Source organism: Pantherophis guttatus, chromosome 6, assembly GCF_059756535.1.
Source record: "Pantherophis guttatus breed Tessera chromosome 6, ASM5975653v1, whole genome shotgun sequence".
Lineage (NCBI taxonomy): Eukaryota > Metazoa > Chordata > Lepidosauria > Squamata > Colubridae > Pantherophis > Pantherophis guttatus.
In genome coordinates this window covers 69,221,003-69,241,888 of record NC_142068.1, presented here as the reverse complement: position 1 = coordinate 69,241,888, position 20,886 = coordinate 69,221,003, and the positions used below count along the sequence as shown (strand labels likewise).

General features: G+C 39.2%; 1 protein-coding gene across 1 annotated transcript; it reads right to left on the bottom strand.

Moving 5' to 3' along the window:
• Positions 1–447: 447 nt before the first annotated feature.
• Positions 448–17,223, bottom strand: SLC35G1 (solute carrier family 35 member G1). The gene is made up of 3 exons (XM_034430410.2): positions 16,931–17,223; positions 5,354–5,534; positions 448–2,430 (listed from the first exon to the last, which is right to left on the bottom strand). The coding sequence occupies exons 1-3, from the start codon at positions 17,208–17,210 to the stop codon at positions 1,671–1,673; spliced, it is 1,221 nt and encodes a 406-aa protein (XP_034286301.2). The 5' UTR covers positions 17,211–17,223; the 3' UTR covers positions 448–1,670.
• Positions 17,224–20,886: the final 3,663 nt, after the last annotated feature.

Below are 20,886 nucleotides of genomic sequence, written 5' to 3'. Positions count from 1 at the left end.
TTCCACATTCTGGAATTTCCACTGAACTATTCTGGACCATATGTGGTTGAGTAGAACCAAACCCTGGACCACTTTGATTGACTTAGGTGACTCTCCCTTTTTCATCAGCTTCTAGCATAGCATATCTGATTAGCCCACCTGCCCTGTCAAGGATCTTCTCTTTCTTCTCAGCTGGCCCATGTCCAGGACAGTGTCTCTGTGGTCCAATCTGTGCTTCCCATTTCCTGTTGTTTAGTCACCTCCATCCTTGGCCTCCTCCCCAGGCCTCCCCATCCCCACCCACAATTCCTTTTCCCAGGATCAAAATGGCCTTTTATTCCTTCCATGTACAGACCCCACAATGGGTTACTCAAAATAGATCAGCTCAGGCTTGGGCCTCTCAAAAGCAACTGTTCCATGCACAGAACGTTGCCCACAATCCAAGCATAATATGGCTTTCACTCCTTCTACTCAGAAATAATATATTTAAGACACGCAAATTTGTAGTTTACATCTCTACAAATACAATAAAATCTGTTTAAACAAAATACAAGACATAATTATATCAAAAGTAGTATTCATAATTTTTTAAATAAAAAAAATCTGTTCTTTAGAGACTTGAGTGGACAAAAAGAAACAAGAATTCATTTTGCAGCTGAAAAGAGACCAATCTGAATTTAGTTAATGTACTACACTAAAATAACAAAACTGATGCTTTGAATATTGTAAGAGGAAGTTTTTGTAGTCTGTCATTCTATTTTATGTTTTAAAAGTTTATGAGGCTGCAATGCAGTGTAATTTTAACACTGCAATCTGCATGATTCAGTCATACAATATCATATGCAATCAAATTAGTTTATATAAATGTAAAGTGATCTAAATTAAAATTCAAAGTGGGCATAGTGGAAGCACCTGATGTTTATATCCAAAGCACTTACAGATCATTATCTGCTGCAATTGGCATATTATAGCCAATTATATTTACCCTGTAGAAGTCAATGGACTAAAAACAATGTTCAAATGTTGCAACAAACATTTCAAGTTGAATGAAAATTGGGAAACACACCATAAATAACTGACTTTTTCCCAGTTCCACTGTGAAACCAAAATTGCATCCATTTCAATTTAAATTGTGAAATAAGACATAATTCTGTACTTCACAAATCCCACTTTTGGAATGGTTTAGAAGTTAAGAGTTTGGTTACACTTTTCAAGTTATAAGAGAGGTGGAGAAGGAAGATATGCAACTTCACAGTGCTTCCTTTTTCATAGTTTTTATAGTGCATACATTGGCGCCAAGAGATCAATCAGCTTTATGAAAACATGTAGCAGGGATGCCTTACATAAGAAATCAGAGTTAGGTTGCAAAACCTATTTTCTAAACACTTAGGCAAACCTTGTGGCGTTTTGGTTTTGCAACATTTTTTAACCTAAAGAATAAATACTCATAACCTGTTATGAAATTGCTGGATTTGCAAGGCACAAAGGCTGCTAAACAAGGCAAATTTGGCACACAAAAACAATCTTTCTTCTTGTTTAGATTCATCCCTGATATAAAAGAAGCTGGTTATGGTTAGGATTCTTACCTAGATAATGAACACTGAGTCGAGAGAACTGGCCAATTGATGAATTATTTAAAACAAGTATCATAATACTTTGTTCTATTTAACAATGACAGAACACCTAGTGGATTAAATTTTTTGTTCTGTGCTTCTTTTGGAATTTTGATACCACTTGCGGAAAACTGTTCCAGAACTACTGGCTACCACACAAAGAGCACCTCCCACTGTCCACCATCTTGGTATATGATTAAGAAAAAGAACTTGAAAAATAAAAGCAAACACCACATCCATGGTTTTCATTATAGCAACGGGGCCAGCTTTTTCAATCTGTAATGCTTTAGTAAGAAATATCTGACCACCAAGTCCTAACAATCCAATTAAGATTAGGAGAAATCTGTCTATACCACAATTGGGCAAACTCCACGCATCCATTATAAAAAGCGTGATTATACACACAATTAACCCAATTATAGCATAATACCAAACGGACAAAAAGTAATGGACGGATTTCCCCATTTTCCTTAGGATCACAAAAGTTAAGGCGGCGGCTACTGCACTGGCAATGGCTGCTATGGTTCCTTTAAGATGATCTGTGTAACTTTCTTCCATGTCAAGAACATTGGATCCAAATAAAAAAGGGGGCCTTGCTATAAAGACTACTCCGGTGATTGTAATCAGGGTGAAAAGAAGGTCCCAGAGACTGTATTTCTCTTTGAGGAAGATCCAGGCAAAGAAGGATGTAAAAACCGGGCTGCTGAATGTAATGACAGTAGCGTCAGCAAGAGGCATCACTTGGAAAGAGTAATAAACAAGGATCATTGCACTGGAGCCAAGGAATCCTCGGAGGAAAAGAACTAGTCGCTTGTCCTTTGGTCCTAGGAATCCTGTTCTGAAATGAAAGAAAAAAACAGAGAGAAACATCATATGTACTTTATGCTTGAGAGTCAATAATCATACTTCAGTATCCCTAACATCACACAATGAATTTTAGAACAAACACTACAAATTCAAATTCAAGAACAATAATGTTAGAACTGTTTCATATAAATTCTCCTAATATTTAACTTTAGTACCTTTTATAACCCATATTCTTTTATATTTATTTATACACTCTGTTTCCCCCAAAATAAGACATCCCCTGATAATAAGCCCAATCGGGCATTTGAGCACATGGCAATAAGGTCAAGCGCTTATTTCAGGGTTCAAAAAAATATAAGACAGGGTCTTATTTTCGGAGAAACACTCTGTGTGTGTGTGTATAAAATTTATAATATGACACACAATGAGAATACAAAGGTACCGTATTTTTCCAACCATAAAACACACTTCCCCCCAAAAAAGTGGGTGGAAATGTTGATGCATCTTATAGACCGAATATGGCCCTGTTTTTGGTCTCCCGAAAATCCCCCACCCCACCCGTCCCATTTTCATCAAAAGTTGGCAGAGGGCTTTGGAGGCCTGCAGAGTATTCCTGGGGGCTAAAGAGGGCAAAAATGGGACGCGTGGGGGTGGGTGGGTTCAGGAGGCCAAAAATGGGCCCGTTTTCCACAAAAATGGGACGCGCAAAGGGTTTGGGAGGCTTGCAGAGTGCTCCTGGGGGCCAGGGAGGGCAAAAACTGGATGCCCGGAGGCCAAAAATTATTTTTTTTCTTGTTTTCCTCTTCAAAATCTAGGTGTGTTTTATATTCCGGTGCATCTTATAGTCCGAAAAATACAGTAAATATTAAGGAAATTAGGGAAGGAAAAAGGGAAGTGGATACTGAAGGAAAGCAAGGGAAAAAGAAAAAAAAAGGCACTGACTTTCGACTCCTTTGGAGCAGTAAAATAAGGCATTAACATCTACCCTCAACTTTTTACTTTTTCATAATAATAGAAACTAGCCATTTCTATAACAACAAATCTATCTAATCAGTAAAACTCAAAATCAAAGTTTCAATTTTTTTCCCACTTCCAGCACCAAGTCCAGAAGTGGTTTCCAAGTAGAAATAAAGGTATTTATGTTTTTTTCTTTAATTAAAACAGTCAATTTAGCCATATCTGATAACTCCAACATATAACCCATATTCTTAACCCTTATATCAAATGCACTTTCTTCAAGGTTCTGAAGTTCATCAAACTTATAAATGTGCTTACAAGTTTTTTTTTAAAGTTAACTGTGAGACAGGTGACAAATAAATCTGATAAATAAACAAAATGAAATAAGTATTCCCTTTCTCAAATAAGCATGCTGGAGGGTATTTATTGAAGCTACTCAAATCAAGTAATAGAATGCCTGTGGAGATTCACACTCATCCAAGTCATAGTTCTCAACTAATAGAACTTTTTTTTTTAATCAATCATTAAGAACAGATTCCTCACTGGCATCAATTCACCATCAAAGGATGGTCCTAAAACATTTTCAGTATTACACAAATGCTTTTGTTGACTAGCTTTTTTTCACACAGACTAGTCAACATTCTGTTATTCTCCTCTGTCTTCATCTGCTACTGAGCTTGTAATTAGGAAGTTCAAACTATTAGTGCCATCTTATGAAAGCTATGCAAGTTGAACTTGACTCATGGGGACATCTATGCAATTTTCTGAACAATAGTTCAGAAGTGGTTTACCACTGACTTCTTTGGGGATTTTTTTAAAATTTCCCAGTCTGGTCTACAACCCTGGTATATGGCTACCCGTCAACAATACACAATACCGGGCAACTAACAATATTTAAAAACAGAATAAAAACAATATAACAAAATTATAAGTAATGTAAATATCAGGTAGGGGAAAACAACAAGATCAATAAATAAAATAATCATAAAATGGGATCCCTTATTCCCTGGTAGTCTCACATGTTGAAAGAGATGAGCCAGATGCTATCACCATCATACATCTGTACAATTGTCAATTCTCTTGATTTAGTGCCCTCATCTCCTTAAGCAAACTGTCTTCCAGCTGCAAACTCAATAGCAACCTCACACATTAGTGAGGTCCTTGTCTATCATATGGGCGGATGCATTATACATTAAGCAATGTAATAAGGCACTCTTTAGACCTTTGCTATATAGAAGGACACTGAAAGCAGAAGAAGAGAATGGAGGTCTCCTATTCACAATTGATTACTCTGTCTTCAAGTCCCTTCTATACAGCCCTTTTCTCTGGCTGGGAAATCCCATCAAGATAAACATAAACGGTAATATAAATAATGTATAAATATATAAAAATGATAAATAAGCCAACCCTGTGAGAAGTCAGGATTCTGGTTCTGCCTGCTTAAGTTACAGTATTAATCTTCTTTTCCCCCAATCCTGTTTTACACAGATCTGACAGGACCTTAATTGGATTTAACTCTGCTATCATCACATTAGCTTTGCTCCAGATTTGTAAAATGCATGCCATGCATCCCTGTATCAATTTAAAATATTGTGGAATTAAGTCATGTTAGCTGCAAAAAGTATATAATTATATAATGTTCTGATTAAAACTCAACATACTATATAGTTATATTTACCCATCCCACATATCACAAAGGTGCTTTTCAAAAGGCAACTAAACTTTCATAGTTTTTTTTCTTGAAAACATTTCACTTCTCATTCAAGAAGCTTCCTCAATTCTGACTAAGAAACTTCTTGGATGAGAAGTGAAACATTTTCAAGGAAAAAAACCAAGAAAATCCAGTTGCCTTTTCAAAAGCACCTTTGGGACAACCATGATCTGAATGATTGAGAATCTCCATAGACATATATCCATCCCATACATCTTTTGTGCATTTTAATCTTCTATGAACTTTGTTAGAGTTTTTTTACATGCAAAAGGAAGAGAATACTCACTTGAAGTATATTAATCCAGGAAGAACAAATGTTATTTGAAAAACACATCTAATAGCACTGATTTCCACTGAATGAACGTCTTCAATTTTCTTTAGAAATAAAGAAGCAACAGAGAACAGGAAGGCAGATAATAATGTATAGAACAAGCCAAGCCCTGGACATCCATTTTTCATCTTTATTCCTAGAATGGAATAATTGTAATTTCCAGTTAGCAATGAATAATTAAAAAATATTCTTTTACATGCATGCTGACATCTGAACAAGTAATACTCAGGGAGAATAATACATTGCAGTTTTATATTGCCTGAGAGCCCCTATCCCTATAGACGTGCAAATGTTAATACATACACATATATTATTAGTATAGATATTTTTAAAATTGAAATACGGAGCATACATAGTGGATTTATACACTGTTATGAAGAATAATTAATTCTGGCTTACACATTTGGGGAAAATTTGTTCCGATTGATAATATTGAAAATGTTGAAGGCCAGTTAATGTCATGATCATTCAACTTCATACAGAAGAAAATAACTCAGTCAACCAATATTTTCATATACATAAAATAAACAATAAAAAGGGGAAAAAACCAATTATTTACTATATCCCAAAGAAAATACACTCAGCCTTCATTATATAGACCAATGTTTCTCAACCTTGGCAATTTGAAAATGTGCGGCCTTCAAGTCCCAAAATTTCCCAGCCAGCATGTGCTGACAGTGGAATTCTGGGAGTTGAAGTTCACACATCTTCAAGTTGCCAAAGCTAAGAAACACTGATATAGTTACACACTCATACTAAATACTAGGGTCCAAATAGTTATGTGAACCAAATGAAGCACAGAAACACAAAGAATACTTTGTTAAATTTATATCCCATAGTTCAAGGTGAGATATGTAGCATTTCCTCTTCTCCCATCATTTTCCCACAACAATAATCCTGTGAGATAAATTGAGCACAGAGACTGACTGGCCCGAGTCTCCACCAAGGGTAGACTTAAAACTTGACTCTCCCTTTTCCTTCCTCAATACGTTAATCACTATAACATTCTCCTGGTCTTCAATTAAAATAATTAGAAAGGAAAACCAGAAGAAAAATGCCACCAGAGTCATTTAGAATGATTACAAGAGAAATACTAAGAGCTTTACTTCAAGGCTGCTAATGGATAATTAAAAAGAATTGATGTTATGAGGTAACTTCAGGAGGCATAGGCTCAGAACTATGTAGGAAGAGAGCTTGCTTATTTATAGTGGCAACAAAAATTCAGGAGTTAGCATCTTTTCTGGCTAACTGTAATGGAACGTGTGGGTGACCTTGGGGGAGGATGGGAAGTGATGCTGCCTAGGAAGCCGTCAGATAACAGAGGCAGGAACCTCCAGTGACTTAAAGGTCAGAGAAAGAAACTTAGAAAGTTTCTTTAATTGATCAAGCTGTTAAAAGTCTGTACCTTGAGTTTTGCAAAACTGATGTCAGACCTCCCAAATAAACCAGTCAGGAAACACAAGTAGATGAACTAATTCTACTTTATTGCAAGGCTACATTAACAGAATCTTGCAAGATTCTCAAGGACTCAGGGTGGTCAGGACCAGGAAATTAATACATGCCCAACACCCAACAGTAAAAAGAAACAGAATTCTGGGACAGCTTATGCATCTTTTTCTTCTTTCTAAAGAACTTGCTGAAGACAGAAAAGATAATCAAGAATTTTCTTGGGACCTGGATGCTTCCAGGAACTGCATACAGTACTCTTAGGATTTAAATTGCTTTGCGATTATTATTTTTTTTCTCCCCTATTCTGGATTAGTTCATGTAAGGTGATTAAACAAGCCAAAGATATGTCTCAGGATTTAGTGACTGAAACAAAGCATGATTTGGCAAGGTGCTTCTGTCAGTTGCTAGGCAATGATGAATTAAACCTGAAACTTGAGAATCACTGTTTTCTAATACTGAACAGCTGTGACTCTAAGGTGACAAAATATAGACGGTCATGACCTAGCCATTTCAGATCATGGAGATCAGTGCTAAAATCAGCTTTCAACCAGCAGGGAACTTTTCATTTTGAAAAGACTGAATCTCGAATCACTGGTGACACTAATGTGCTTAAGATTAATGACTAATTGATTAAGATTAATTGATATGAGAAATCAAACATGGGTTTTTTTCAGTAACATGATTCAGTAGAGCTAGCATCTACTCCAATACGCACAAATGAAAAACAAGTACTGTATTTCTTACAGTGGTCTGTGGAGAGGTCAAAAGTCAAGATGGCAATCACAAGTTCCACCCCTTTTGTATATCATCGAAGTATATGGGGATGGGACTCTTGATCTCTCTTTTTTTTTTTACAAATGTCCCTGAGTTCTTATATATTCAATAAAATAAAGCTGGAGATAAAGTCTTTGAAGACTTCCTATTGTAAAAAGAGTAAAAATGTTGTGTTATACATTAACTTAGTACTTTTGCCATTTATATCCATTTATGTCAAAAATTGTAGTGGTTTAGAAAAAGCAATTGTTTAAGAGGTTTTGTGGGAGGCAATTTGAAGATTTAAGTAATCTGACAATAAAATGCTGCCCTGCATTGATAATTTCCTTAGTCTGATCTAGGAGAGTTTTCATGTGTTTTATTTTGGTTTTCTCATCAGAGACACACAAACTGACAAATGATATCATTGGAATATAAAAATAGGCACATTCAACTATTTCCTCTCCTTTTTCCAGCATTCAAAAAAAAAAAAGGACATTCTTCATGAATAACTGAAGATTATTGACAATTCCCAGTTGCCAATACTGAGCGACCTAGCCTGCTTGGAGGAAAACGGGCTGAGATCTAGACATCCAGCTATCCAACACTTGTAAAAGATGATTTCGACCCACACATATGGAAACAACAAATAAAAGATTGCCCCCCACAATGTTGAAGCTTTCTCTGCATCTCGGAAAAACCAACTGTATTTGAGCATCACCATGTGATATGGACAACACTGAACCAAATTTACACTAGTCGTGATAGATGTGCAGAAGCCCCTCTATAAATGCAGCAAAACACGGTCACCAAATTGTGACTGTGGGACAAAAGAAACAAACTATCCAACACATAGTGACAGAGCGTCAAAACAGATCTTATTATGGAGATTTCATTGATTTCCTGTCTGCGACAAATGAAGTAAAAAACTATATTTGCAACTTAGATACATGTCTGTAGATTTTATATTCTATGTTTTGTATTTTACCCCATGTTCCTTTTCACTGAAATATGATGTGAATAACAGAATAACAGAGTTGGTAAGGATCTTGAAGGTCTTCTAGTCTCCTTGGAAGTCTTGTAGTCCTGCTCAGGCAAGAAACCCTATACCCGTGATGGTGAATTTATGGCACACGTGCCACCTGTGGCACGCGGAGCCATATCTGCGGGCACGCGAGCCATTGCCCTAGCTCAGTTCCAGCGCACATGTGCGTGCTGGGCAGCTGATTTTCGGCTGGTCCCGCCCATGCCGCCCCTCCCCTCCCAGCAGTCTCCACATGGCCCGTTTTGGATGCCAGGTAAGTACAGGGATCGTGTGGAGGCTCTGGGAGGGGAGGGGCAGCATGGGCAGGACTGGCCAAAAGCCTCTGGAGACTGGGGAGGGTGAAAAACAGGCCTACCGGGCCTACCGTAAGTCGGGAAACGGGCCATTTCCGGCCTCTGGAGGCTTCAGGTAGGCCTGCTAGGCTGAAAATGGGGCATGGAGGGGTCACGCTTGCATGCAGGGGGCGCAGGACACAGTGGGCATTGAATTAGGGGTGTGGGCACGCATGCACGCGACCCCACCGCACTCACCCCGCTTTTGGCACGTGACAGCAAAAAGGTTAGCCATCACTGCCTAATACAGTACCATTTCAGACAAATGGTAGTCCAATCTCTTTTTAAAAACTTCCAATGTTGGAGTACCCACAACTTCTGGAGGCAATTTGGTTGTTCAACCAAATTGAACAACCACTGATTGGTTGTTCTAACTGTCAGGGAATTTCTCCTTAGTTCTAGGTGGCTTCTCTCCTTGATAACTGTATCTAGGCATCTTTATAATAATCTTTATAATAGCAAAATGTGGGTTTATGTTTCAGGAACCCCTTTCCCACAGTATGATATTCTGTATTTTCCATTCAAAAATTGTGGTTGGAACATTAAATCTTGCCAGAGTTAGGGTTCTTCTGAATACATAGACAGTTAAGATGTAAAATTTCATAATTACCAGGCAGATCAATGTCATTTTTTAATAAATTGAAAGTAAATGCTTATGTTTGCTAGTAAAGTGTAAATATTTACATTTGAGAAATGAGTAGAAATCCTTTTGGAAACCAGAGCCTGTTTCTTTTCCAGCATCTGAAAATTACAGGAGGGATGGTGTTATTATCCCTACAGAGGATGGATTGAAAGGTTCAGTCTATTTTGGTGGTAGGATTGGAGAGATTCAGTTAACTTTATTCAGTTAATGAAGATGCAGCAGTTAATGTAAATAAAAGCATTGAGATTAGCAGAGGACAACACCACTTATTTTCAGCTTTTTTTTTTTTTTTTTTTAAAGAAGATACCGCATGCTACGGAAAATCGACGACTAGTTGGCATGTTTTAGCAACATTTCTCCTTTGACCACAGATATGGATTGGGGGAGATCTTATGCTGACAATAGGTTACCCAGGCCTGATTCCCATTAAAAATAATTACTTGAATTTTATTAATCTAGGAAGTAAAAAAAAAACATTAAAGAAGCAGGCAAGGGCAAATCAGTTCCATACCTGAAGGTGTTAACCATATGAAGTCACTAAGAAGTGAGCTTAACTCAAAACAGGCTACCTTTTTGTCTAGCTTAGAAGACCATTGCATTTGGAGACTTATTGGATAATAAATTTATATCTGAATTGTTTAAAATGAACCTAGTTTTTCTTTAAGAGAGATTTAATGTTTGAAAGACCTGATAGAAGAAGTTATTGACTTACGATTAACAACTGTTCAGTTACAATTGATTCTTAAAAGCTACCGTATGTATGACCTGTTCTTGAAATTATGACTGCACCCCCATGGTCATGAGATTGCATTTTGAGTGCTCAGCAACCAGCTCACATTTGTGACCAGTTGCTGGGATCTGCAGTCATGTGACCGGGATTTGTGACCTTTTTTTGCCATTTTCCAGCTGAAAAACACCCACTGGATATGGTCGATTCACTTAACAACCGTGTGGTTTGCTTAATGATCACAGTGACTTGCTTTATGATCATCATAAAAATGGGCATAAAAGTCCAATCATGCTGTGTCTTGATTTATGGCTGAAATTTCAGGCTCAGTTGTGGTCGTAAGTCAAGGGCAACTTGTATCACTATTAAAACATTAGCCTTTATTTACCATCATTTAACTCATCCCAAGCTTAACTCCCACTGGAAAACTTTTAATTAGAATTAGAAATTTTAATTAGCAGAGTTATTTCTTGCATTTGAACAGTATTTAAGATTATTTTAAAATAAAATCTTAGTACTGATGTGATAAGGAGTCACTATTGGAACATATAGAAATGGTTTGCAAAAGAAACATCTCATCCTCTAAACCAGGGTGGGCAATTACCGCCCTGCCTACACATCCTGCTCCCTCCCTCCCTATCTTTTAACTGTAATTCTATCTTAATTGTAATTCCATTTTTATCATTTTAGAAATATTTATATTCCACGGTTTTAATGCCTTTTAATGGTATCAGCAACCCAGAGTCGCTTCAAAACAAGATGGGCAGCAAATAAATCACATACATACATACATACATATTCACCCTGCATTTCAACTACATTCAGTTGGGAAAAAGAAGCAGTGAGCTCCCACTCACATGCATGATTCTTTTTATTTAAAATGCTAGTTGCAAACAGTTTGGTCCTTAACCTATTTACACAGACTGTACCTTCTCCATAATAAATTCAGAATTCTTCCAACCACCAGTCATCTCTCTTTCCTACACTAAGGGCAGCTCACTCTCTAATACAAAAATAAAATAAAATTCAAAGCAGTGCAAAACACACACACACACACAAGCATATATATAGCATATATAGCATGCATCTGTCTGTCTGTCTGTCTGTCTGTCTGTCTGTCTGTCTGCCTGCCTGCCTGCCTGCCTGCCTATCTATCTATCTATCTATCTATCTATCTATCTATCTATCTATCATCTATCTATCTATCTATCTATCTATCTATCTATCTATCTATCTATCTATCTATCTATCAAGACAACTTGAATCTCCAGCATATTACAACTGGAATTGCACGTACACATCTTAGTTTAATCACAGTCATTTCAATCTGGATTGTTCATACAGGAACAGACAGACCTTTTGACATCTGATTAATTATACCCACTGCAAACCTGTTTTGATCTCAATTGCATTATTTTCCTAGTTTTCTCATTATACAATAAAGGCTCATGTTAATGGGTACTGTTTATTTTCATATTATATTAAAGTAGAGATGCTCAAAATGAACTACAGCTGATGAAAGAAATACAAACCAGGCTGACCTTGAAGAATAAAACATCAGGTTAATGTTTAGCCAATCTATTTGATTATCAGAAAAACAAGATGCCAAAATCAATAGTGGAATAGTTAAAGTGGATCACAATCCAAGGAATTGCAGGTCCAAGCCCCTTTCTCCGAAGCACAATATGGCAGAGTTTCCTGACCTTGGCAATTTTAAGACACATGGATTTCAACTCCCAGAATTCCCCAGACTGCATGACTGGCTGGGGAATTCTGGGAATTGAAGTCCATGCATCTTAAACTACCAGTGTCAGAAAACCCTGCCATGTGGTAAAAGCCTTTGAAACTTCCTTCTCTATCGAAAGCCTTGAGTACCTGTGCTACTACAGTTAACAAAGAGAAAACCCTTACATTACCAACAGATACAGTACTGTGCAAAAGTGTTATGCAAAAATGAAGTAGATGAAAAATGCATACAGAAATGGAAGTGCTAATAGTTTATTTTTTATCAATTAACAAAACAGAAAGTAAATAAACAGAAGAGAAATCCAAATCAAATCAATTTTTGGGGTGATCGCTCTTTGCCTAATTGCCTTCAAAATAGCATCAATTCTTCTAGGTACACTTGCAACCACTTTTTGAAGGAACTTGGCAAAGTTCCTTCAAAGTTGTTCCAAGTATCTTGGAGAACTAACCACAGATCTTCGGTAGATGTAGGCTGCTTCAAATCTTTCTGGCTCCTCATGTACTCCTAAACAGTCTCTATGATGTTGAGATCAAGGCTGGGGGGAGGTGGGGGGCAAACCATCACTTCCAGGATTTCTTGTACTTCTTTATGCTTAATGACATTGGATGTATGTTTGAGGCTATTGCCCTGCTGCAGAATAATTTGGGGGCCAATCATGTGCTTCTCTGATGGTATGGCATGATGGATAAGTATCTGCCTGTATTTCTCAGCATTGAGGAAATCATTGTTCCTGATCTCCTACTCAGAAATGCTGCCCCAAACTTGCAAGGAAACACCATGCTTCACTGTTGCTTGTAGACAGTCAAGGAGCCTGAGTGGCGTAGGAGGCTAATGCCTCCTAAGGCAGCATTTAACATTCAGCTGCCTGCAATTACTGCGAGTTAAATTCTCACCAGGCTCAAGGTCGACTCAGCCTTCCATCCTTTCTAAGGTGGGTAAATTGTTTGTGGGGGCAATAAGTTGACTTTGTATAAATATACAAAAGTATGAAGGCTATTGCTTAACGCACTGTAAGCCGCCCTGAGTCTCCGGAGAAGGGCGGCATATAAATCAAATAATTAAAAAAAATGTGATGGCTTCCCTGGATGCCTCCCCAGATGCACGTTCAGATGAGGAAGAGCCAGTTCCAGGCACATCAGATGGGGATGTGGAGGAACGTCAGGAGGTTGACAGATGTTCGGAGACAGGAGTAGTAAGGCCAAGTGCTGCAGAGCAATCACAGGAGGAAAGACCGGACAAGTGGTTGGCTGAGCTAGGGACAGAAGGGACACAGAGTGCACACAGCTGCAGCTGGCCAACGGAGGTGAGAAAGAACTGCCTCCCCTCCAGATCCAGGGCTGAGAAGATGGGGGCACAATGGAGGTCAGCCAGTGTTTCAATTCCATTCTTCAGTATATCAATGCGTCCAGCATTTCTCCATTTCAGTTTCATTCCATTTTCTAGAAGTTGCTTCACTTACTTCCAAAACATGTTTTCCATTAAAGTTGCTCAATTTTTGCACCTCTTTTCATCTTAATCACTCCCTGTTCTCATTGAATGTTCTTCTAAGCCAGGGGTCCCCAAACCACAGGCCACAGCCCACTACTGGGCTGTAAGCTGTTCGGAACTGGGCTGTGGATGTGGCGGGCAGGCAAGCATGCACTCATTTCTCCACTTGCATGAGCAGTGGGCAAGCATGTGCCTGCCACTCGTGCAAATGGAGTTGTGCTTACCAGTTGCTCACACAGAACCATCCCGTCTTCCCCTCCAGCCCCACCAGTCCACAAAGCGAGAATATTGTGTTTCCCCGAAAATAAAACCCTTATATTTTTTGAACCCTGAAATTAGCGCTTGACCTTCTTTTCGGGGAGATCTTATTATTTTGGGGTGCGTGGAGTAAGACAGGGCTCCTCTTGCCGTCTTACCTGATTTCCAGCTCTGTCCGCCTAACCCTAACCAGAGGAAATGGTAGGGACAGACTGCACATGCGGTTAAATATTTTCGGGGAGGCCTTATTTTTTGGGGAGGGATTATTTTCAGGCGAGGGCTTATTTTCAGAGGATGATTTATTTTGGGGGGGAGGGCTTATTTTCGGGGAAACACGATAGTTTGGGAATTCTGTTCTAAATTATCTCTATCTCTGTATACACATTATATATCTTCCTCTAATCCTCATTTTTTTTTGCAGCAGTCATTCTTTTATGTGCACTTTTCTTCATCCACAGTCTCTTATGCTTCATCATTCCACAAAGTTTCCTTTATCCTTCCCAATAGCATGATTCCCACACACTTCTGTAGTATTCTATAGCAATGTTTCTCAACTTTGGGCACTTGAAAATGTGTGAACTTCAGTTCCCAGAATCAGCTCCATGCAGCGTCCGCATGCTCTTTTTATTCGTTCTATCAGGAGATTAATCTATCTGCTAATATGTTCTCGGATGAAAGACTATGCTATCGCTTCACACTGCCAAAATAAATAATAAAATAAAGGAGCTTCTCATTCAGCTGCTTTTTATCAAGCTCAGAAAATTGCTACACTCTTCCTTCATCTGTCTTTTCAATGTAAACTTTAAGAATCGAGTAAGATAATATTTTCCAAGCACAATGTTCTACTGACATTGGATCTTAAAATGTAATCATACTTTCAACGCAGCATTGAAAAGGCAACATTATACCCTTGATAGGAATTTTAAATTCAAGTTGATTTCATAATTACACCGAGGAACAGAGATGTCATTTTTACTCAGGAACAAGTCTGACTAGAGATTGACAGAAGTTAACATATTTTTGTGTATGAATAAATACATTATTATACATAAAAGCACAAAATGTTAACATCATAGACCTGCATCGAAAATATGTTTTCTTCACACAGGAAATGCATTCAATCATAAACACTCCAACCTATACATATTTTATAGAAAGGTTTTATATGTCAAGTCTAATCTTTAGTATGGCACAGACCAACAGAGATTCAATACAAGTTTATGTATAAACATAAAACTACCTCTTACAGATATTACATAGTGGAGAGCAATATCAGGTAATAGTGAACAAAACTACAAGTAATAGTTCTTGTTTAACGATTGGTCGCTTAATGAGTGTTCAAAGTTACAGTGAACTTCCCTAAAAGTTACTTACAACCCATCCTCAAAGTTACAACACACACACACAAACACACACACAGAGGGAAAGGGAGAGAGAGATCTACATAGTCACATGGTTGTATTTTGGGCAGTTGGCAACTGGCTCGCATTTACAACTAGTTGCAGCATCCCACACTGATCCCAATTTCCAGTTTCCAGCAAAAACTATCCATTCAAGAGAATGGCTTTGCTTAACGACCATGGTGATTTGCCTTATGACCATTGTACAAATGATCATAAAAATCAGGTCAGGTCACACTATGATCCACTTAACAATCGCAATGACTTAGGGCCAAAATTCTGGGCTCAATTATAGTTAAAAAAGGACTATATGTCAGGCTTAAACCAGATATAGTCCTTGATTCTTGACAAATATATCTTTTCTTTTATGTACATTGAGAACGTATGCACCAAGGCATCCTTGTGTGTCCAATCACACTTGGCCAATAAAAGAATTCTATTCTATTCTATTCTATTCTATTCTATTCTATTCTATTCTATTCTATTCTATTCTATTCTATTCTATATGTTTATGTGAATTTGCATGGATATGTATGTATATATATGTATACATACACACACACATATATATACACACACATATATATATTCACATACACATACACACATATATATGCATGTATATGAATATAAATGCATACAAATAATTATATTTACAAAGAATGAGAATATAGGCTACTTAATACCATTATTCTGTAACATATTCCATATTATTATAGATCCCACCTAAGTGACTCTGAGTTGTTTCCAAACCTATTAAATAAGATAACAGGTGTAAACTTAGTTTCCAAATTAAATAATAATAATTGTAACTTTTACAGTAATTAATCTGGAACTAAAGTTTTTTGATTCCAAACAAACATTTTTTTCCCATTAGAAGAATGAGGCACATTAAGGAATAAGGTCACACACTGTTAAGTTACATGAGTTACACAGTTAAAGGAAGGTTTCTGTTTTCCTTTACCACATTGTGTGAAGAAGGGACAGTAAACTCCTGTTTAAACTATTGTAGTTCTGGGCATAAGAGTGCTGAATAATTCAGCAAATACAGATTCAGGACAGATAGAACCGCCCCCCCCCACAAGAATGCATATTTCCAGAACAAAAACGACAGCACATTTTATAAAATTAGATAAAGAGTGAAAAATGAACATCTAAAAAAAAATGCAGGGCTTTTGCAAGGCTTTCAGGAGGAAAGCGCTACAAAACGTGGCGGATTAGAGTTCGTGGCACTCTAATCCTACCAGCCTGGTCGATCCACTCAGAAATGTTTTGTTGTTGTTGTTGTTGTTGTTTGTGATGGTTGCTTTATTATTTCTCAAGGAACTAAAGGGAAACCTCTTTATTTTTTTTTAACTGAACCTTTAAGATCCGCCATCCTCGTTTTACTCCTTTGGGGGAGCCCCGTCCGAATTGTTTAACGGGAGTTTTCCAAAGTTGGAGGAAACCTAAGAAGGAGGCGGGGGGGGGAGGGAGAGAGGGAGGGCGGGCATTTATTTGGGCACGGGCTGGAACTCGCCCGTCGCCCGGGCACAAGCAGCGGCGGCTCAGCCTCGCCTTAGCCGGAGGGCACCTAAAAAAGAGCGCCGTTTCTCAGCACCCCCGGCCGAGGTCAAGGGCAGAAGCGCAGGGATGGCGCCGGTTAAACCGGCTCACCGAAAAGCCACCGGTACTTTGTCTTCTCACCCACCGGGCATCCTGCAGCAGGTCCAGAGACAGGAGCTCCCGTCGCCCGGCTTGGCAGCGCCCGCCGCTTCCATGTCGTGAACCTGGAAAGGGGCACCTCCGACCTCCTCCTCCTCCCGGGTCCCGGCTTCTTCCTGCCTGAGCTCCCATCGCTCCGCTGCCTCTGACCCTCCGGCGGTGGGACCGGCGGTTTCTTCCCTGCCGCCCTGATCCTGCACCATCAGGATCGCTTCGAACTGCCTGCCGGCTCCGTCCGGCGAGGAGCCGGCAACTTTAGTGCGCATGCGGCAAGGCCGCTTTGGCTCCGCCTCCCTCCGTCCCGTGGGCGAGGCCGGCTGGTTTTCCCACGGGGAGTTTATTGGCGGGCTGCGCCGGGCCTCCGGCCGGGTGTTTACCACAGGGTCGCCCTTGAATGGGAGGATTGATTCCCTTCTGCTTTCCAGCTCCGAGAGTGGAAAAGTGGAATCTGGAGTTAAATTTGAGAGAGAATATTTGAGAATATCAGCTATTAAATGAGCGGTTTTTTCGAATTTGGCCGCTCTTAAGATGGATGGACTTCAATTCCCAGAATCCCATAGCCCAGGGGTGGGCAACTGTGGCCCTTTTACAACCTGTGGACTTCAACTCCCAGAATTCCTGAGCCAGCTTGGCTGTCTCAGGAATACTGGGAGTTGAAGTCCACAGGTTGTAAAAGGGCCACAGTTGCCCACCCCTGCCATAGCCAGTTAAAGCTGGGTGGACTTCAACTCCCAGAATTCCCCAGCCAACATGCTGACTGGAAAAATTCTAGCAGCTGGAGCCCACACATCTTAATGTTGCCAAGTTTGAAAAACACTGCATTAAATACAATACCTTGTGGGGAAAAAAGGGCATATGGCCACCCAGAACTGTGAATCACTTTAAAGGCTTGCCTCTGCTATGAAAACCACTAGGCCGCCACAGGCATTTCATTCAGTTGTGTTGTTTGCCTTTTTTGTAAAAAGGAGAGGGCAATAGTAATGATATAAAGCAGTGATTTGTCAACTGGAGTCCATATGGCCCCTGGGGGTGCCTACGTGAAAAAACGTAATGATGCTTGACGAGGGGACCAACAAAAAAGGAAAATGTATTATATTGCAAATATTATATACAAATAAATGCCAGAGAATATCAATTAGTGCTCTAAGGTAGCTTCCTAGAACTCTCTCCTCTAATTTTTCTATGATAACTGAATTTGTTGGGTAGATCAGGAGTGAAATTGATAGTGAGCTTCCATGGCTGGAAGTGGACTTCAATGCAGGCCTCCCAACAGCTTACCTAGTCTACCATGCTGACTTAGAATGAGCAAGAAAGTAACTTGTCTGATTGATTGATTGATTGTATATGCTGCCCATCTCCTATTTAACCAGTCTATATAATGTTTAGGGCTGCAACACAAAGCCAAAGAATAAAAGGCAAGAAACATTAGTCACATGTACATTAATTAATGTAGTAATAAATATTCTTGTATGATGTGATCACCTCTTGAACAAGGATTGCAGGATTAGTCCTCGATTTACAACAGTTCATTTAGTAACCATTTGAAGATACAATAGCACTGAAAAAAGTGTCTTATGACTGTTTTTCACACTTACAACCGTTGCAGCATCCCCACAGTCACATGATCAAAATTTGGACGCTTGGCAACTGTTTCATATTTATGACAGCTGCAGTGCCCCGAGATCTTGTGATCACCTTTTGCAACCTTCTGGCAAGCGAAGTCGATGGGGAAGCCAGATTACAATGGTTACAAATTACAATGGCACTGAAAAAAGTGATTTACGACCATTTTTTACAGTTACAACCTGTTGGAAGGAAAAAGTTCCCTTTTCGATTCATTTCCCCAGCTGGGAAGACGTCGCTGACGCGGTGAAAGAATTTGGACCGAAGCGAGTTGCGTGAAAGCCGGATCTTTTTTTTCAGGAAGGCAAGAAGGCAGAGGCACAGATCGAGTGTTCCTGTTTAGCTAATAAAAACTAAACTGTTAAGTATATGATTTTTATACTTTGAAGTACTCTTTGAAGTTGGTTTGTAGAGTCTGATGGGATTTTGTGTGGTTTCTTTTGGGTACGTGATTGCTTTTTCTTATCCCTCCTGTCCAGTGGTGGGTTTCTATCGGTTCGCCCCGGTTCAGGCGAACTGATAGTGGCGGCGGCGGGAGGCTCCACCCACCTGCCCGGACGTCATCATGGATGCTCTGCACATGCGCAGAACAGTGGTGGGTTGCCCCGGTTCAGACCGGTTCGCAAGAACCGGTAGTAAAACCGGAGGGAGGCCCCACCCACCACCCTGGATGTTGTCATCAGCGATCTGCGCATGCACAGAAACAAGGCGCGTGTGCTCGCTTTGCTCATGCGCATGCACAATCCCGTTGCGAACCGGTAGTAAAGGTAAGTAGAACCCACCTCTGGTGCAGAAGGTCCGCCCGCGTGCGCTCCCGGTTCCAAACTGGTAGTGAAGGTAAGAGGAACCCACTACTGGTCCTGTCCTAATGGTTTTAATCCTGTCTCGCGTTTTTGTTATTTTGTCATGGGGCAATCTTGTCCGGGGAAGAGGACTTTAGTATGTTTTAGTGAGTCAATATGTCTTTTATTCCTTAATTATTTACAAAATCTGCTTTATAATCATTTTTGTGTTTGTCTTTAGTAATATCCCAGACCTTCCGTTTGTTTTGTGTTTACCTTTAGAAATAGCTAGGCTTAATAGTTTCTTTTCCCTGCAGGCCCTGAGTCTTAATATAGTCTTAATTTTTTGTATTTTGTAATGATTCTTAATGGTTCTGGTATTTTGTATTAATTCCATTGTGCCCAGAGTTCCAATTATATCAGGTTAGGACTTTTGCTTGAGGCCTTTGTAGGATAAAATTGCATTTGGGTGTTGTCTGTGTTATTTTAAAATTTTCTGGCCTTGCTTTCATGTGGTAACACTGTCTTAGTGGAGTGCCCTTCCCACAAACCTTTGTAGCATCCCCATGGTCACGTGATCAAAATTCAGATGTTTGGCAACTGGTTCATACTTATGGCCATTGCTGTGTCCCAAGGTCATGCGATCCTCTTTTGCAACCTTCTGACAAGCAAAGTCAACAGGAAAGCCCGGTTCACTTAACAACCAGATTACTAATTTATCAACTGCAGTGATTCACTTAACAACTGTGGCAAGAAAGATCGTAAAACAGGACAAAATTCACTTAACAAATGTCTCGCTTAACAACAGAAATTTTGGGCTCAGTTGTAGATGTAAGTCGAGAACCACCTATATTCTGTTTTCCATCATCCCTTTGGCAAAACGGGCAGCCATAGAAAGAGAATAAATAAATAATAAATGCTGGGGTTCTCACCATTCAAATTGGGATGAGATGGTATATCATTCATGTAATACATTGAGCAAACAGTATTGTTCACTGTTTCATTATAGAAAGAAATTTTAATATAGCCATGATGAACCAAAGATAAACTCATCGCTGTAGAAAATAGAACAAATTCAAAACAACATAATTTTTTATATACAGGTAGACATCAACTTACAACAATTCATTCAGTGACCATTCAAAGTCACAATGGCACTGAAAGAAGTGACTTACCAATCCTCACACTTACGACTGTCACTGCATTCCCATAGTCACGTGATCAAAATTCAGGTACTTGTCAAGCATGTATTTATACAGTTGCATCATCCCAGGGTTGTGTGAACACCACCTGCGAATTTCCCAGCCAATTTCCAACAAGCAAAGTCAATGGGGGAAGCTAGATTTGCTTAATGACCACATGATTTACTTAACAGCTGTGGCAAAGAAAGTTGTAAAATTGGGTGCCAGTCACATAACAATTGCCTTGTTTAGCAACGGTACCAATTGTGGTTTTAAGGGCTACCTGTATATAGGGTGGGTCAAATTTTTCAATTTTCAATTTCCAAACATTTATGGTGCTCCAAAATTGTGACATG

Bases quoted from the DNA above. Each gene is read 5' to 3' on its own strand.
- SLC35G1 (XM_034430410.2), bottom strand. From the start codon at position 17,210: ATGCGCACTAAAGTTGCCGGCTCCTCGCCGGACGGAGCCGGCAGGCAG. The intron at 5,535-16,930 runs GTGGGTGAGAAG...ATTCCATTCTAG, and splicing joins GACCTGCTGCAGGATGCCCG to GAATAAAGATGAAAAATGGA. The intron at 2,431-5,353 runs GTGAGTATTCTC...CTTTCATTTCAG, and splicing joins CCTGGATTAATATACTTCAA to AACAGGATTCCTAGGACCAA.